We start from the raw sequence: 18494 nt of genomic DNA, 5'->3' as shown, positions 1-18494 counted from the left end.
AAATGACACAGGTAGTAAGGAACCGAGGCAGAATTTAAACTCAGATTTGCTGACTCCAGATCTGGCATTCTTTCCTCTGAACATGATCATTTGCCCTTTCAATGCCTCCATTTCTTTATCTATAAAATGAGTATTAGATGGATTCCTTCCAGTGTTAACATCCCAGATGCCTTTGTGCTGCATCAGTGATACTTCTGCGACTATGGCTAGAGTTTCTTCAAGCTAGAATGACCTTTCAAGGCCATCTTACTCATCCTGCCTCCAATCCCACACCAAGCATCACAGACATTTGCCCTTAAATTGTCCCTATGATCAAACAGCTCAGCAGGTGTGTGATTTCCCTGTGAAGTGGGGAGGACAGCATGTGGGGTTACTGAGATCCCTCTTAGGAGACCATAGCATTATCATTTCTGATCTTAGGTGCCAGGCATCCCTCCTCCTTTAGTAGCTTGTGTCTCTGCCCTGGGTTTGGGGCAAGCGTCCCATCTTCAGCTCCATCTCGCTGGCACCCTGGACATCATTAGAAACAATAACAAGAAGAAGGTGACGACTTTGTACTCTCTGGGTGCCTTTTATCTGAGGAGCTCAAAGTATTTTACAGATGGAGACTCATCCATTCTCAGGATCCCTCCCTGGGGAAAGAGGGAGGCTGTGTACCTGGCCCATCAGACAGGAACATCAGCCTGGGAGGGAGGGGAGGGGACAAAGTGAGTCAGGTACAAGGAAACCAAGCTCAGGGAATGTAGAGGGGTGGCCATGGAGCTCGAGGGAGAGGCGAGGAGGTTAATGGGGAAATTGAGTCTTGACTTTGGACGGCCTGTAGTGGAAAACAGGATTAAAAGGCCCCTCGGTGCCACTGCTTCTTCCCAAAAGCTGGTGACACCTACTGTTTGCACGGGGGCCAGTTCTGAGCCCAGGAAAATCATAAATCTGAGGTTGAGGGGGGATCATAGAAGTCATCTAACCCAATCCCCTCATTTCGTAGATAAAGAAATTAAGATGTAACAAGGCGAGGTAATGTGCCCAAGATCCCACACAGGTAGTAAGTGGTACAACTTGTGTTCTAACTCGGATGCTTGGGCTCCAAAGCTGGGGGCCACTGTACCTTGCTGCCTCTATGTGTATGAGCTGTTGAGAAGTGGATGTAGGGGTCCTCTTGGGCTGGATATTGGCTGAGATTCCCTTTGAAGACCTTGGCTAGTGGCCCCAAATACATCCCTGAAGATTAACCAACCAGTCTCTCAAAGACCCTTCAGCCATCAGCCCTGGACACTTTCAGAGGGTGAGATGTAGCTACTCCTAAAATGCAGAGATAATGGTGCTCAGGCCCTGCCTGTTCTCTGACAGAGTCTTCTGCTTTCACTGGGATCTGATCTGTACTCTTGCAAGCTAGCTTGGTAGGGAAGTGGGGGGCAGCATAAAGACAGCTGTATTTTGAATAACAAGACCTGGCTTCCAATTGTGGTTTTGACTCTCACCACCTGTCTGACTTTGGGCAAGTCACATCACCTCTTTCAAATCTCATATTCTTTCTTCATGAAATGACCAATTTGTACTGGACAAATTGGCTCTTTGATTTCCTTCACTCTCCCATATGCATTCAATTTGCCAAGTCTTTTTAATTCCACATTCTCAACATCTCTCACATCTACCCTTCTTCCACTACAACTGCCCTAGTACAGGCCCTCATTATGTCTTACCTGAACTTAGGAAAAAACATCCTACTTGGTCCCTTGTCTTTCCTTTCACCCATCTTCCAATCCATCCTCTACACAGCTACCAAATTATTATTCCCAAAGCACAAGGATGGGTATGTCACTCGCCTGCTTAGAAAATTCAGTAGTTCCCTATTCGTATTTCAAATCCTTCATGCTTTGGTGTCATACCCATCTTTCCAGATGGATCTGACTACTCACTACTCTTCATGTACTCCATGCTCCAGCCAAACTGGCCAGCTTGCTTTTCCTTATATACAACATACCATCTTCCACCTCCTTCCCTTCTGACAGGCTGATCCTCTGCTTGAAATGCTGTGCCTTTTGACCCCCACTTCTTGTAATCCCAGGCTCCTTCCAAGTCTCAAATCAACTCATCCTCCTTTAAGAGGCTTTTTTTTCTGGACATCTAGGTGGCACAGTGGATAGAGCACTGACCTTGGATTCAGGAGGACCTGAGTTCAAATCCAACCTCAGACACTTGACATTTACTAGCTATGTGACCTTGGGCAAGTCACTTAAGCCTCATTGCCCTGGGAGGGGGAGGAGGAGGAGGAGGAGAAGGAGAAGGAGAAGGAGAAGGAGTTTTTTTCTGATTCCCTCCAGTTACTGGTATCACACACACCCCACCTAAGCCTACAGACATGCCCCAAATACTGTGAATTTATTTTATTTTCATCCTGTACCTATCTGTAAGACTCATCTTCATGAGTTCAGATCTGGTCTCAGACACTTATAGCTGTGTGACCCTGGGCAAGTCACTTAACCTTGTTAGCCTCAGTTTCCTCATCTGTCAAATGAGCTGAAGAAGGAAATGGCAAAGCACTCCAGTATCTTTGCCAAGAAAGCCCCAAATGGAATTATGAAGGTCTGACACTACTGAAAAACCACACAATAAAGTACCGACCCTGGATTCATAAGAACCTGAGTTCAAATTCAGCCTCAGACACTTGACACTTACTGTGTGACCCTGGACAAGTCACTTAACCCTCATTGCCTCACCAAAAAAAAAAATTGTTGAATCAACTGTTATTATTTGGGGGCAGCTACGTGGCAAAGTGAATAAAGCACTGGCCCTGGATTCAGGAAGATCTGAGTTCAAATCCAGCCTCAGACACTTGACACTTACCAGCTGTGTGACCCTGGGCAAGTCACTTAACCCTCATTGCCCCACCAAAAAAAAAAAAAAAAAGCACACTGCAACAACGATCTATAAACCTATTGAATACCAGCAATCAAATTCAAACTCCTTGAGGGAAGGGACTCTCACTCCTGTATTTGTAACCCTAGTACCCGACTGCTAGGAGTTACTTCATAAATTCACCATTTGAATTTCTGATCCCTTTCAGGACTAAATTTCTGATACTATCTGGAAATGGAGGGTTTTCTCTAGGTAAAACTGTCTGCTCTGTGCATAGGGTTGAACCTGTGGCTTTGGTCTGGCAAAAAACAATGTTTTGTCGAAATTCTTGATACTGATGAACTTGCTGGAATATGCGTGAATGGGAATGGGGGGGAAAAGAGGGGATTTTTGTTTCATTCTGTTGCTTCCTTCTCCTCCTGACCTCCAAGCAGCCACTGGTCTAACCATCCAGAATAATAATGCCCTACATGTAGATAGAATTTGACAGCTAATAGTGGACTCTCACATTATTTACTCCTCACACAGCAGAACTGTGAAATAGATAGGGCAAGAATTCTTATCACCATTTTACAGATTGAGAAACTGAGGCTTAGTAAGACTAAATGACTTGTCGAGGGTCCTATAGCTAATAAGTAGCAGAATCAGGACTAAAGAGAACTCAGGTTTCCTGACTCCCAGACCAATAGTCTTTCTACTCATAATCAGTTAGTAGGTTGTCAACTTCCATAAGTATAAAACAGCACTGCCATGTGCAGAGCCCCCAACAGACAATGTGGCATAGTGGGTGGAGAGCCAACCTTGAAGGCCAGAAGACATAGATTCAAGTGAAGTCTTTGGAACATGCTGCCTGAGTGACCCTGAATATGTCTCTTTGTTTCTCAATGTTCTAGTTAACTCTTAAGCCCATAAATTATGACCTTTGTCAGTAGAAGGATTTTCCTATATTTGTGAAATCACAGGTCTAATCCCTATCGCTAACCCTTTACGCAAGGTTCTATGCTATGGCTTTTAAGTGGATGCTGCTGCCAGGATAATGAAAATGTAATCTGGAATAGGCCACTGAGGGGGTGAACCAGAAGGGTAAGTGGGTAGAGGGGGCAAAGCAGAGAAGTACAGAGGAGATCACCTGGGGAGGTAGGGAGCAAGTAATTGCCCTAGCTAGCATTTTTCCTCTTAATAAGAGATTTGTAAAGGAAGACATTTCAGATAGATTCAAAGCTTTGGGCCAGTGCATCATGTGCAGTGCCCCCTGGTGGCCAAAAGTTGAGGCCTTCCCTAGGGAGGGAAGGGGGGTGGAGGGGTTAGTGGGGAAGAAGTGAAGGATGCAAGAGGAAACCTTTTGGGATAACAGAATTTGGACAGAAAGAAACAATCTTAGAGATGACCTAGTCTAGGTCCTCTCTGTTTAGAGATGAGTAACTGAGGCCCCCAATTGGAAGTGACTTGGACAAGGTCACATTGTCAATTAATGACAGAGCTGGCTCTAGAACCTAGATGCTCTTACTCTTTGTAGGTACTTATTCTACTGTACTGCTATTTTATAGGCATCCAGACTATTCATTAGTTATTGATAACAGAGGAATCAGGTGACAAGCCAGAAGAAAATTTGGGAAGTATTCTCAGCTCCTCTGGGGCAGGAGCCATTATTTCCCTATACTCTGTCCATTTCCTTATGGTCTCCCTCTCCCCTTCTCTAGTCATCCCAGGCCCTCAAAGAGGAAGGGGGCTCTCTTGCCTTAAGCCTAGGAATGGGAAAGGTGGTTAAGAACAGTAATCAGGTTCCATTTTTGAAGGAGGTAGGGCAGGAAGGAGGACTGCAATTCAAGAGGATGTTGGAATAACTTCTTAAGCTGATCCAGTCCTTGCCCATATTGATTTTTCTCAACCCCCATTTGGGGGAGAAGGGGAACATACCCAAAGAGTGCATTCCCCTGTCAGCTTCAAGGGGAGGATATGGTACCCAGATCTGGCCAGACTTGAGGGCTCCTTACTGTCCTTGCCCATCCTACCCTTATTCCCCCCCCCCATCCCTAACTCTAACTACGAAGCTTCCTGGTATTGTAGCCTAGGTGATGTTTGAGAGCATCCTTCTGCAGAGAATCCAGGGTCCCTAAGGGAAAGCCCACTATTTCAGCAAGTTCGGTTGGAGATGTTTTAGATTTAAGGGATTCTAGTCCCTCTTTCTCCCACCCCTTCTATACACACATGCATGCAACTTAGGGAATCTTCACTCAGAGTTACATCCCCGCTCTCGATATAAACAGAAACTGAAAATCTTTTTTTTTTTCTTTTTTATATCTTCACTCTCAGTGTTAAGCAGAAATTTTCTGGTCAGTAGTTTGTTTCATGGAATTGTTCACTCATTCTCCCTTTCTCTGGGTGAGACCCATGCTGCTCCCCTTTCCTGTCCCAGGATACACAGTTCAAATTCTCATTGGCCTCAGTACCCAGCTCGCAGTTCTCTGGTTTCAGAAGATACAGTGTCTCACCCTCCCAAGCACCTCAACTCTCCCCACCTACCGCCTATTCTCTACATGCACCCTGTGCCCCAGATGAATACTTCTGAAATAAATATGCCCCTGTCTTCTTGCTTGAGCCCCTCCCTCACCTTACCTCACCTCTTTACTGCCTTCCACATCCTTCCTATATTTTAAGTGGCATATCCTCCATAAATCCTTTCCTGATTGCTACAGCTGAAGATGACTTCTCTCTTTGTATTTCTGTAGATCATTTTGCCTGCTCCATTTGTATGTCATCTATCCTTTTCTGCCTTCTTTTTTTTTGTTGTTTTTAGTGAGGCAATTGGGGTTAAGTGACTTGTCCAGGGTCACACAGCTAGTAAGTGTTAAGCGTCTGGGGCCGAATTTGAACTCAGGTACTCCTGACTCCAGTGCCAGTGCTCTATCCACTGCACCATCTGGCTGCCCCCATAAGCACTATTCTTTTTTTTTTTTTTTTGCTTTTTTTTGTGGGGGCAGTTAGGATTAAGTGACTTGCCCAAGGTCACACAGCTGGTAAGTATCAAGTATCTGAGGCCGGATTTGAACTCAGGACCTCCTGAATCCTGGGCCAGTACTCTATCCACTGTACCACCTAGCTGCCCCTGCCTTCTATTTTAATTATTTATCAACAAATTTAGCAAGGGAACCAATTGGACTCTAAGTTCCCTGAGGGGATTCACTTCTTTATCACCCCCAGAATGTCTACCACATGGACAGATGTTTGTTGAATTGAATTAAAGGAAAGGCATTATGTCAAGAGAACACTGGAGAGGTAGAGGGTTAATCTGATATTGACTGACCCACATGGCCTCCAGATTTGATGGTCCTGGTAGGGTAAAGCTGGGAAGGTGAGGAAGACAGGCCCCAGCCCAAGGTTATCTCTTTTCATCTGACTTCCTTGAGATAGAGAAAAGACATTTGAGTTGGCAGACTTTGAGGGTGCTTGTTGGCCCCCAAGAAAAGGAGCTATCTCTGGCGAAGGTGAAGAGAAAGGGATTCTTTTCTAAAGAGGAAGATCTTCTCTCCCTTTAACCTACCCCATCCCTGGGGCCTGGGAAATTGTGTTTTTGGTTTTTTGTCAAGGCACTTATTTTTATTTATTTATTTAGCCTTTTGTGGGAGGTAGGGACCTGAGCTGCCTGCAGCTTTGTTTGGGGATTGTTTGAAGTGGCTGGTGAACGTGTCCTTCTCTGGTATTTGGGACAGAGAAGTTCAGGATACTCATAAATGTAGAATGTCAGTCCCAGAGTTCCCTTTATGCAGGATTCTGCCTTTGGTGGATCAGGGCAGTGGGAAGAGGGCAGTTGTCTAGAGTGAGCAACTTTTTTTTTTTTTTTGGTGAGGCAACAAGGGTTAAGTGACTTGCCCTGGGTCACACAGCTAGTCAGTGTCAAGTGTCTGAAGCTGGATTCGAACTCAGGCAGTTGTCTCCAAAGGATGGATTGGAGGAGGTTATGGTTTTTCTCACTAATAAGTTAGGGATCTTGGTTTTCAATCTGTAGTGCATGTTCCTAATACAGTGACCAAATAACCACAATCACCAGCATAAATCAGTTTTTCATAATTATGACTGTGAATAGATTCCTCCCCTACCTTTTCAAACTCATTTCATGGTGCAGAAGAAAGTATAGGGAGACCTAATTTGGGGTCTCCAACTCTTTCCTTGGCCTTGTACAAGTCAACTTCACTTAGAATGGGGGTGATGATACCTTGCCCTGCCTCCCTCACAGAAATTGTTTCGGGGAGAAAGGGAGATCATTGATGTGAAAGTACTCAGAAAACCAAGGGAAAATGGTACTCTTGGTTTTGTTTCCACTCTTAGGGAAATGAGTTCCCCACCAAGTGAATTAGGGCTCCCTTTTATTTTTCTTAAAACTTCCATCCCTTCTAACCCTTCAAGGCCAGGGTGAATTGTTCCAGTATCTCAGGTTCGGGGGTTCATTTGATGTCCCTCATATCCATATTCTTTGTCATTCTAAGCAGATCCCCAAATCATAGTAAAAATGTTGGAAACACCCCTTCTCTGTCGAGCTGAGGAGAAGATCCTGGAGGCATTCCATCCCCGACTCCATGGGCCAAGGCCTCTGAACTTCCCCCTTTCTCGTCCCTAATTAGCCAGAAAGCATTACGGAAACTCACTGTGGTTCAGAGCTCCCACAAGTCACCATCCTGGGTGCAGGAGGATGTTGAGAGAGACTGTGGGCTTCCTCTTCTTTCTGGGATCCAGGATGCCCTCAGCTACAGAGACTTTGGACAAAGGCCAGAGAAAGGAAAGCATGAAAAGGGTTGTCAGTGAAGTCACCTTCAGGGGCTCTCAGGGCTTCGAATAGACAGGTAACTAAAACAGATTGGACAACCTAACCCTCCTATCCCCCTACCCACAGCAGACTCAGGGCACCTGGAGGTAGAGCGGTCTTGTTTCCTACAACCAAGGCACCAGACATTTCTTTCTTTTTTTTTTTTTTTAGTGAGGCAATTGGGGTTAAGTGACTTGCCCAGGGTCACACAGCCAGTAAGTATTGAGTGTCTGAGGCCGGATTTGAACCCAGGTACTCCTGACTCCAGGGCTGGTGCTCTATCCACTGCGCCACCTAGCTGCCCCGGGCATTTCTTATTTCATATGCTTAATGAAGTAAAAAACCAAGCCCTCTGCAGGTAGAAGATGAATGAGGATGTGGGCCTAGATGACTGGTGCAGGCCTGTAATTCCCCATGACTGAGGGTGCTGAGGCTGATAGAGAGATTGATTTGAGGAGTTCTGAGCTGCATTTGGGCTAAAACCTATCCTACGTCAGACATTAATATGGTGAGGCCCTGCAAGGGCCAAGTGCAAAGTTTTTGTGCCAGTCAGCAGTGGGATCAGGCCATGAGTGGTGACTGAAGGTAAAGATTCAGTGTGTTTGTACCTTCGGAGCAGAAGGAAATGAGAGCAGTAAGCATAGGCAAGAGTGACCCTACCTCTCACGTGTCTGACCCGTGTCCTTGTGTTACCCCTGAATGATTGGAGTATATGCCCATGTCCCTCTGTGACATCTAGGTGACTGTAGTCCCTGTCCCATGTACCTGTGTGACACTCCCGTCCCTCACCTCCAGGAAGCTGTAGCTTTCTGCCCAATGTGACCTTTGCTTAATTTAGGCCCTGCTCATATAATTCCCCAGATGCTTTGGGTTCTTGCTCGTCTCTAAATCTGACCCCTCCAAGTGTCTAGAGTGCGCCCCGCATGCCTGTGTAACCCCCATATGACTGAACCCCAGGGTTAGGTTTTGTATGCTTCTGTATACAATGGAGGGTGCCAGAGGAGTCAATGGGGCACGCTGCCCCTAAGGCAGTAGAGATGCTAGCCTTGGCTCCCCTGGGCTCTTCTTTCCCCTCCTCCCCCCAACTTCTCTCATTTCTTCTTCTTCTTCTTCTTTTTTTTTTTTTTTTGCGGGGCAATGGGGGTTAAGTGACTTGCCCAGGGTCACACAGCTAGTAAGTGTCAAGTGTCTGAGGCCAGATTTGAACTCAGGTACTCCTGAATCCAGGGCCGGTGCTTTATCCACTTCGCCACCTAGCCGCCCCCTTCTCATTTCTTTCACCTCCTTCCTTGCCTCTTTCCAGTCTTGGCCCCAGCCTTCCTTCTTCCCTCGCTCCCTGCCTTCCCCAGCCCCTTCTCTGCAGAAGAATACGGCAGAGGACACGTAATAAATGTTTGTTATCTAATGCTCGAACTGAGTTCTGAGACTCCAGCAGCTCTGCCTTGGTTCAGTCTGCAAAGCTGGGTAAGAAGAAGAAATAGCATTTATATCGTACTTAAAGGTTTGGCCAAGAGATTTGCATATGTTATTTCGTTTTGATCCTCACAACAACCCTGTGAGGTTGATGCAATTATTACCCCCGTTTTAGAAAAGAGACCCAAAGAGGTTAAGTGATTTGCTCAGGTAGTCAGTGAGACAGAATCCAAACTCAGGCCTTCCAGATTGCAGTGCACCATCTAGCTACCTAAGCCAGGCAGGGGCAGACAAAAACACCTAGCTAGGTCCATGCCAGGCTGCCATCAGAAACCTTGCCCCTGGGGGATGCAAATTGGCTCAGCTGGGAGTTTCCATGCCAAGGCCCCTCAGTGGTGCCTGCACCCATGCATACCTGAGGGTGGAGCCACTCCTTCTTTAGACCAATCAGAAGCAGGGCTGTGAGACTGTCTGGCTGCCCATTTCAGAGGAGGGGGAAGGGGCAGGCGCCCGCCAAAGCAGCCTCTTATATCTGTTGCATTTTTTTTTATAATTTCCATTTCTTTTCTTTTCCATTTGAACTCAGAGTCTATAATTACCAGCCTATGGGTTGCAGCAGGGTTGGGGGTGGGAAGAGGGGAGTTGGAGACAACACCTCCATCTGGGCTGGGGTGCAGGTAGAAGCTACTTGGGAAGGTGGAGGGGGGCTGTTGAGATGCTGGGGCCTGGTTGACAGATGGGAAGTGAGAGACTTTGATGTTTCGGGGTGTTTCCCAGCAAAGGGGCTGGCTCAGCATTAGTCAGGAGGGTGAGGATCATTAGCCCTTTCAAGAACCCGCTGGCCCTGCCCACCTATCCCCTTGTTGTTGATGGGCGGAGCCTGGAAGGGAGGGTGCTGGGGGTGGGGGGTCTGTGCTTTCCCTGGGTGGTGAAGCTGGGCCTCCTGTGTCAGATCTCTGAAGGCCCGGTGCCCGCCTCAGATTAACGAGGTTGGGCTGTCAGCATCAGAGGCGCCTCCCAGAATGCTAAAAATGAAAATAACTTGTTGATGATATTGTTTTTTATGCTGGGACCAGGACATGGGAGTGACGCCTGGGTGCAGGTGGGTGGTGTTGAACCCCAGATGAAGGCAGTGAGCTCCCCTGCTCCCCACTCCTCCTGTGGGCCTTGAGGCCTTTGACCTTTCTGGTGTGGTCTGTTTTCCTATGGCTTTGTAGAACCCAGCCTCACAGAAAAGACTTTCGTGGTGCCTTAAGGTTTATATGAGGCATTTTCCATTTATTGTTTGTACCACAACCTCTCAGCCTCTAAGAGTCTGCAGCCTGTGGAAGCTTCGATGGGGTCCTTCTTGGAGGCTGAGAAATGAACTCAGAAGTCCCTGAAAGCCGAGGTTCTAGGGATGAATTTCCAGGAGGAGAGAGGCGGCTCTGAATTTGGGGAACCCAGGAAAGAACTCCCCCAGCCCCTGGGTTTCACACTGTGCATTCTGATTGCACTGGGATAGATAAAGGGACCTTGAAGGTAGTTGAGGAAGGAGGGTCCCTGAGACTCACTCCTTTCCTTCTTTTGACACCCAGCTCCCGGTTGGGATTTTCAGAGTGAGGTACTGATGTTTGTTCCCATTGCTACACACATAGCTCTTTGTCTCTCTGTCTGCCCTTGGCCTCTGTGTATGTGCCCACCTGCCACACCATTTAATTGCATTACATAACTTGGATTTTGTGCCACACAATTAGTCTCTCTTTGGGGCTGGAGCCGCCTTTAGCTTACTGTTTTAAAGCTTCCCCTTCTTGAGGGCCCCCTCTCTCTGGCCCAGAAGAGCACATTGAGAATACAATCAGAGGTCAGTCCTTCCCTTGGCTGGGGTTTCAGCGTCCCTGTGTAGGGGTTGGGTCCCTTATGCTTTTTCACTGCACCCTTCAGCCCAGACAGGCTCTAGGGTGGCTCCCAAAAGGTGGCTTTCTCCAGTTTGCTTGGACCCCAAGGACTGTCCCTGAGAGAATTTCCTAAGTAGTGGATGGAAAGGACCCAGCTCCTCCCAACCCCAGCATCTCCCTGGGCTCTGACTTCCTTCATTGGGTTCCTACTGAAAGCCTAGTCTAAATCATCTGGAAGCGGACAGTTCTCATGGGCCCGTGCTGATGCTTTTTGGTCCTCTCCCTATCAGTAGCAATAAGATTGGCCCCCATTTTGTCCTCAGAAGTCACACAGCAGCCAGGGAAGGAAACAGAGTGCTTTCTAACACCACTCACCTCTATTACTGACCACTAATTACTGGGGAAGCTCTATGCATTCCCCCATCCCTCAGACCTTGAGTGTCAGCCCAGGTTCAGCCTAGGACAGGAACACCTATCCTTGACTTCCACCCCTTCTCTGTTTTTCTCCTTTAGACTATCCAGGCTGACCCCTGATGTCCTGTTACGCTGAGTATCCCTTGACTCCATTCCCAATGCTCCCTGTTCCTGGGTAGAGCCCTCAATGCTGAGCCGGCTCTGAGAAGGATACTTCCTACAGAACAGGATTTTATAAATACCAGAAATGTCCCGTCTTATCCTCCCCTAAACTAATCCTTTGAATAGGGGCCAGCCACTTTGAGGATGCAGTAACTAAAAAAGCAACCTATGGCATAGTTAGATCTCTGAACTGCTAGTCAGAAGACTAGTTCCAGCCTTGCTGTGTCCCATGGGGCTTTGGGGGGGCACTGGATCTGAGAGTTAGGAGGACTGGGTTCAAATCCCATTTCTGCCACTTACCTTAATATAAAATAACGTAACCTCTTGGCTAAAGGTTCATCGTTCTTAAAATAGGGAATGAGTCTATTAGCGAGCATTTATTAAGTGCTTACTGTATGCTAGACTGTGCTAAGCATTGAGGATACGAAGAAAGACAAAACCCTTTAAAGTTCTTTCTAACTCTCAAATATTATTAGTCACTTCATCTCCTTAGTCTCTGTTTTCTCATCTGTAGAATGAGGACACAGACCACAATCCACTAGATTGTGGTGAGGATCAAAGAAACAGATGTGAAGGGAATTAACAAAGTCCTATACATCTGAAATAGAATATTAAGATGTTAAAATTCTCCTGTGTCCCCTCTGAACACAGAGAGTCAGGAGTCAAGAAGATCAGGAATCCAATCTGGAATCTAATATTCATTAATTGTATGATCACAGACAAATCACAACCTTAAAAGTTTTTTTTCCAATAAAAATCTATCTTCTATCCTTCCCACCTTCCCTTTCTCACTAGAAAAAAAACAAAAGCAAATCTTTATAATACATATCAAAACAAATTCCCATGTTGGCCATATCCAGAAATCTATCTCATCCTGGACCTTGAGTCTCTCTGTCAGGTGGGGTTAGCTTGCTTCATCATGGGGCTTTGGGAATCTTGACTGGCCACTGCATTGATCAGAGGGCTTCACTCTTTCAAAATTGTTTGACTTTACAATGTTGTTATTGTATTAATCATTCTCTGGATCATTCTCTAGGTTCTGCTCACTTCACTCTGTCATCATACAGGTCTTCCTGGGTTTCTCTGTAACAGTCCCTTTTGTCATTTCTCTCCCTCTCCCTCTTTTGTTTTGTTTTGGTGAGGCAATTGGGGTTAAGTGATTTGCCCAGGGTCACACAGCTAGTAAGTGTCAAGTGTCTGAGGCTGGATTTGAACTCAGGTCCTCCTGAATCCAGGGCCGGTGCTCTATCCACTGCACCATCCACCTGCCCCCATCATTTTTATACCACAAGAATATTCCATCATTTGTTCAGCTATTCTCCAATTGATAGTTACTCCTTTAGTTTCCTGCTCTTTGACACCACAAAAGGAGCTGCTATAAATATTTTCATGCACATAGGTCCTTTTTCCCTTTCCTCGATGTCATTGGGGTATAAGTCTAGTAACAATATATAGCTGAGTCAAAGGGTTTGCGCACTTTACTAACTTTGGGGATGGAGCTCCAAATTGCTTTCCAGAGTGGCTACACCAATTCTCAGCTTCATCAACAGTGCATTAATGTGTCTTTTTCCACTGCCCCTCCGACATTCATAATTTTTCTTTTTTGTCATCTTTGCCCCATGATATAATCATCAGACGATTATGAAGGCAGAACCTTGGAGTTGCGTTAATTTGCCTCACTTAATATCTTTCAAAACTTTAGTTTCTTTAACTGTAAAATGGGGTTAATAATACCAGTGGTACTTACCTTACAAGGTTGTCGTGGGATGAAAATGAGATAATGTATCTAAAGTGCTCATATAAATGTCAGCTAATATTATTACGATTATTTATGCTCACACTTAGGTGTGAATGGCTGATAGCTGATCCTTTCCTGAGAGCACATTTGGAAAAAAGGAGGAAGAGAGAAGGAACGATCTGAGCCATTGAAAGATTTGTTAAGATGCTCTAAGAGGGAAAGGACAAAGAAAAAGAAGCCCCGGGGGCACCTGAGATAAACTTTGCCAGAATAACAATTTGGCCGGCCATGGGCCAAGCCTCACAAGGCACATGCACACCCTGTTGCCTTCTGGGGAATCCCCATCTGCTCAGAACTGGGATTGATGGCTCCCTCTGTCTTGTGTTTTTTCAGCTGTCCCACCCAAGTTGAAGAAAATGAAGAGCCAGACGGTCCAGGTGGGGGAAAAACAGTCCTTAAAATGTGAGGCAGCTGCCGGCTATCCCCAGCCCGCCTACCGTTGGTACAAGGACGGGAAGGAACTCAACAGGAGCAGGGACATCCGAATTAAGTATGGGAACGGCAAGTAAGTACCTGCTTTCCCAAACTATGGTGGCATATCCTGCACCCTCTGGGTGACCTCCTGGAAACAGAGAGCTGGGAATTCAGGTTCTGAAACCTCAGCTGGCTTCCGGGGGCCAGGAGACCTCAGAAGCAAGAGGCAAAACTGGCAGCTGGGGGTTGCACCCCAGAGTCCATATTAGCCCACCTCAGATCTCCCCTTCTTTCTATTCTTCACTGACTCCCTCTGGGGCTTTGAGTATAGTCCCGGCATGATGATGGGTACCTAAGAAATGCTCAGGAAGTTTTTATGAATCTCTGCAGGCAACTTCAGGTCATAAGTGAAGGAGGCTAGTGACACAGTGTGGTTTCCGGGGCCGTGAAAGAGACCACCCTTCCCTTCTCCTCAGGATCTCACCATGGTGCCTGAGATCCTCACCATCACTCACTGTTTTGGGTTGGGGTGCTCTCCTCATGATGCTTCTGTTAAAAAAGAACCTGGTGTCTCTGAGAGGTACCATATGTACCCATTAGAGATAATTAACTTCTATTAGATTTCTGTCTGTCACTTTACAGACAACAGAGCCCTAAGGGGAAAGGGCATGATTTGAAAGGATGCTAGGAGAAAGAGAAAAGCACCAGATACACCCTCAGGAAGGGCTACCCAAAGCATGTCGGGGAGGGGGAATAGCAAGATAAACCACCTGTCTTACAGTTCTGCTTTATTGACAGTGATACAGCCACCCCGCCCCATCCTCCCTAGAAGTAGCTACATTTAGGTGTTTGCAGGGAGGTGGGTATTAAGAAGAGAGGATCTGGGTATGCTGTCTGTTCATTGGTAATTGTGAGTTTGAAGAGGATGCAAAAATATGTCCTCGGGAAAATGTTTGTCTGTCCATATCTTCTCCAGTGGGAACAAGAAGTGCAGGGTCAAGATAGAAGATTAGTTTTCTCTTTCTCCTTTCTCCCAAGCCCCTGGCTTCCCATTCCGTCTCTTTCCCAGAAGCTTGGCCTCTTGGCCACATCTGTTTGAGTCTAAGCCTAAGGGAAAAAACTCAGGGGTTTTTTGAGATCTTGGACTGGCTTGGCAAAGGTCCCCATTCTTCCCCTCCTGGGCAAGTGTGTATATGAGGGAGACTCTGGGGAGTCTCCAGCTGCAGCATTGAGAAGACCCCAGGAGCACATCCCATTCTGGCTATGCCTCCTACCAGAAAAGGTAACAGCTCCGAATTACCTGTATCCATAGCAGCCGTTAAATCATGAACCAAAGGGATTATGTGGGTTGGTGGGGAGGGAGAATGAGGATGCTATTAATTAAAAGCTCCTTACTAACAGCAAAATAAAAGTCCTCCTCGATTCTTCCTGTATCCCAGACTCAATTTTTCTTTGTTCTATTCAATTGGCTAGTACGCGTTGCCACTTGGATAACATTCATCCCACCCAAGACCTTCAGCCAATGATCTCCCCATGCATCCTCTGTGCTCTGCTGGTGCCTCCCTCTCCCCCTGCCCTTTTCACTCATAGAAAGTTAACAGTGGGCAATAACACACCCCCCCCCACTTCCCTTCCTCCCACCACCACCACCACCACCACCACGGACACACCAGAGACCTGCATGAAACCAGTTACATCTGCCCTATTTCCTGTCCCTAAATCCACACCATTCCTTTAGAGAAAAACTTAGAGCCTAGAGAGACCATGGGATTGATAAGGCTGAGGGCACATTTCTGACGTTCCTGAATTCTTTGCTTCCACCACACTCCTGTGGTCAGTGCCCCACTTGTAGGAGCCAGCGGGTGGCCAGGCTGAATGATCTGCAGACTTCATGCTGTAGGTTTTGCTGTGAGAGTCCTTTAAAACCTTGGGCATGGGGTCCTTATGGGTTGATCAAAGATTGACCCTCCTCCATCCCATTTGGGTAGGATCCCCAAAGTGGAATTGAAGAAAGGGGGACTCCAGTCTGACCATGTTCCTTTCCTTGACTGAGGCTTGGGGTGATGATATCATGGTATGACTGACAACTCTCTGGGCGAAGCAACTCTTTTCTCCTGAGTCTGAGATGCCTGATCCAGGAATCAGGCCTCTCTCCATTCCACATTTCTTCCTGAGACAGTCGCTACCTTAGTCTGGACCTTGATTTCTCCTTCAGTCAAGTTGCTCTCTAGAGCTAAGGTGGGGGCTTCCCTGATCTTTCTTTCCTGGGCACTTTGTAGTATTAAGTGACTCCCTCAAAACACATCTTGATTATGTCACTCAGGTATCCCATAGTAGAGCCCCCCCAACTCCCTCTCCATCCCAGCCCTGTTTGAAGGATGATGAGGATGTGATGAGTTTTGTTTGAAGTGATGAGGAAACATCTATGTGTGGTCTGTGCCTCCTGTGGAGGTATTCCAACTGGATTCTTGGGCCTGTAACACTGGCCCCTAGCCCTGAGCCTCAGAGCCCCTTGGAATTAGCCTACCCCCTCCCTAACTCCCCAGCTGACATTATAGAGGAAGAGGCAAGTGTATAATCCTTCCTACCCCAAGGAAGAACAAAAGAGAATTTCTGCCTCATTTACCACATGATGCAGCTGTAGCAAATACTCTGTTCTGCTTCTGTCACTGTAACACTCTCTCTCTCCTCTCCTCTCCTTTCCTCTCCTCTCCTCTCCTCTCCTTTTCTCTCCATCTGCAAGTCTGTGTTGCAGCATTTTCCTGTCTCTCTTCCTCTGTCAGTTTGTCTTTCAGTCTTCACTATAGTCTTTCCTTCCTTCTTTCTCAGGCACAGTTTTTTAATCTCTACCCCCCCCCCCCCAGCTCAGTATCCAGGTCCCTCCCCTGGAGAACTACATGTTCCATCATTAATGAGAAGCAGGCTAGGACAGGCCCTGCAGGCGGGCGGGCAGCTCAGAGAGGAAGTATGGGGATTGGAGGGGGAGTGGGGGTGGGGGTGGGGAGAGGTGGAGCATTCCTGCCAGCGTCACTATCTGGGAATAGGGGTGCCAGGTCACATAGGGAAATAAAATCTGGGAACTAAAGGGGCACAAGATGTGAAGATACAACCTGAGCCACTGAGAGGAGAGGATGTAGAATTGGGGGAGGACAGGACTGCAGTGTGATAGGCTCAAGGAAGAGCAGTTAAATGGTGAAAAGATAGGAGCCCTTCTCCAAAGACTTCCCGGGGGGGGGGGTCTTCCTCTCTCCTCTGGGTTCCATTCTCCAGAGCTGGGACCATTGTTTGTACCTCAGTCTTCCCCTCTGAGCCCTTCCCTTCCAGTGAGGAACCAATAGGGTGGGTCTTAATTATAAAATGCCTGATAACCTAAGGCTCCTAGAAGAGAACTTCTTCACCTTTTGTTGCTGTTGTTGTTGCTGTTGTTGTTGTTGGAGATCCCTTTGGCTGTCTGGTGAAGCCTATGAACCCCCTCTCTGAATGATGGCTTTAAATGTTTGAGATAAAATACAAAGGAAACCAACTATTTTGGGGAAAGATTTTTTAAACAAGTCATAGACCTTTGGGGGGCAGCTAGGTGGCGCAGTGGATAAAGCACTGGCCCTGGATTCAGGAGGACCTGAGTTCAAATCCGGACTCAGACACTTGACACTTATTATCTGTGTGACTCTGGGCAAGTCGCTTAACCCTCATTGCCCCACCAAAAAAAAAAAAACCCAACCCCCTCCCACACACACACACACACACACACACACACACACACACACAAGTCATGGACCTCAGATTAGGAACTTCTGTCCTAGAGCTGGTGGCAGTCTCCAGAGGTCATCACATGTGACTTCCCTATCTCAGAGTAGAACAATCTTAATATGTCTCCACTGTTGTTCCTCAAGATTTCCATGGAAGGAGATGCCTTGACTCCATATTGGCACATTCCCCTGATCACCAGTAAGGTCATCCTTGTAGCTATCTACATTTCTCTACTTGTAGCTTGAACCTATTCCCCCTTGCCCTTTCCTTATAAAGAACCATGATGGCATTTAAAGGAAACTTACCAATTTGGGGTATGGAGAAAAGGGTGGAAACAAACCTGTTCTTTTAGGGCCTTGAAAGTTCAAGATTTACATTGTCTGACTCCATGACCCCCATGTGTCCCCTTTCTTCTGGGGAGCAGTGGCAAGGGCAGATTCCTGACAAAAGGGGAATATAGTTTCTGGTTAAGCTGGAGTCAGGGAGGAGATGGTAGGATGGTGAAAGGGATCTTAACAACTATTTTAATGAAGGAAATCCACTATAATTGACACGGAGAATGAGCCCCAAGGCTGTGGGCAGAAGCTGGGCCAAGGAGCTGAAAATGTGCTTTGGAGAAGCTATGGCATCACTGGGGATATCTCCATAGCAACAGAAAGTGTTGACAAGACAACTGTAGGGAGCTGTCCCCTAGAGTCCCAAGAGGAAGATGGTCCCCAGAGGCCCCTGGACTCACTGAAAGGGGAGGGATGTCTCTGGAAAAGAAACAAGCGGTGCTTGTCATTTTGATTTGTTTGATATGGTCCTCTCATCCCCATACCAGTGCCCTTCTCCCTCCTCCTAGCCCACTGGGCTTCTGGCCCTGCCTATCTCCTGTTGTTGCCCCCCCAACCACACACACACACTCCACTTCTTCCACCCCCATTCCTCACAAATACTGCTCACAGCTATAGCTACGGGCCCCTAGGCAAGGCATATTCTGGGAAGTTGGTAATTAGTTTTCCAGTTC

At 46.9% G+C, this 18494-nt stretch overlaps 1 protein-coding gene across 1 annotated transcript in view; it reads left to right on the top strand.

Annotated features, from left to right (window-relative positions):
* The window catches only part of NRG2 (neuregulin 2), a 251860-nt gene that overhangs the window by 187073 nt on the left and 46293 nt on the right, over positions 1-18494 (top strand). Inside the window, 1 exon segment of the mRNA XM_043989275.1 lies at positions 13655-13826. Coding sequence (XP_043845210.1) covers positions 13655-13826 — 172 coding nt within the window.

The sequence above is a fragment of the Dromiciops gliroides genome, chromosome 2 (assembly GCF_019393635.1).
Source record: "Dromiciops gliroides isolate mDroGli1 chromosome 2, mDroGli1.pri, whole genome shotgun sequence".
NCBI classification, from domain to species: Eukaryota; Metazoa; Chordata; class Mammalia; order Microbiotheria; family Microbiotheriidae; genus Dromiciops; species Dromiciops gliroides.
The sequence above is the reverse complement of the archived record's forward strand: the minus strand, read 5'-3'. Positions and strand labels throughout refer to the sequence as shown.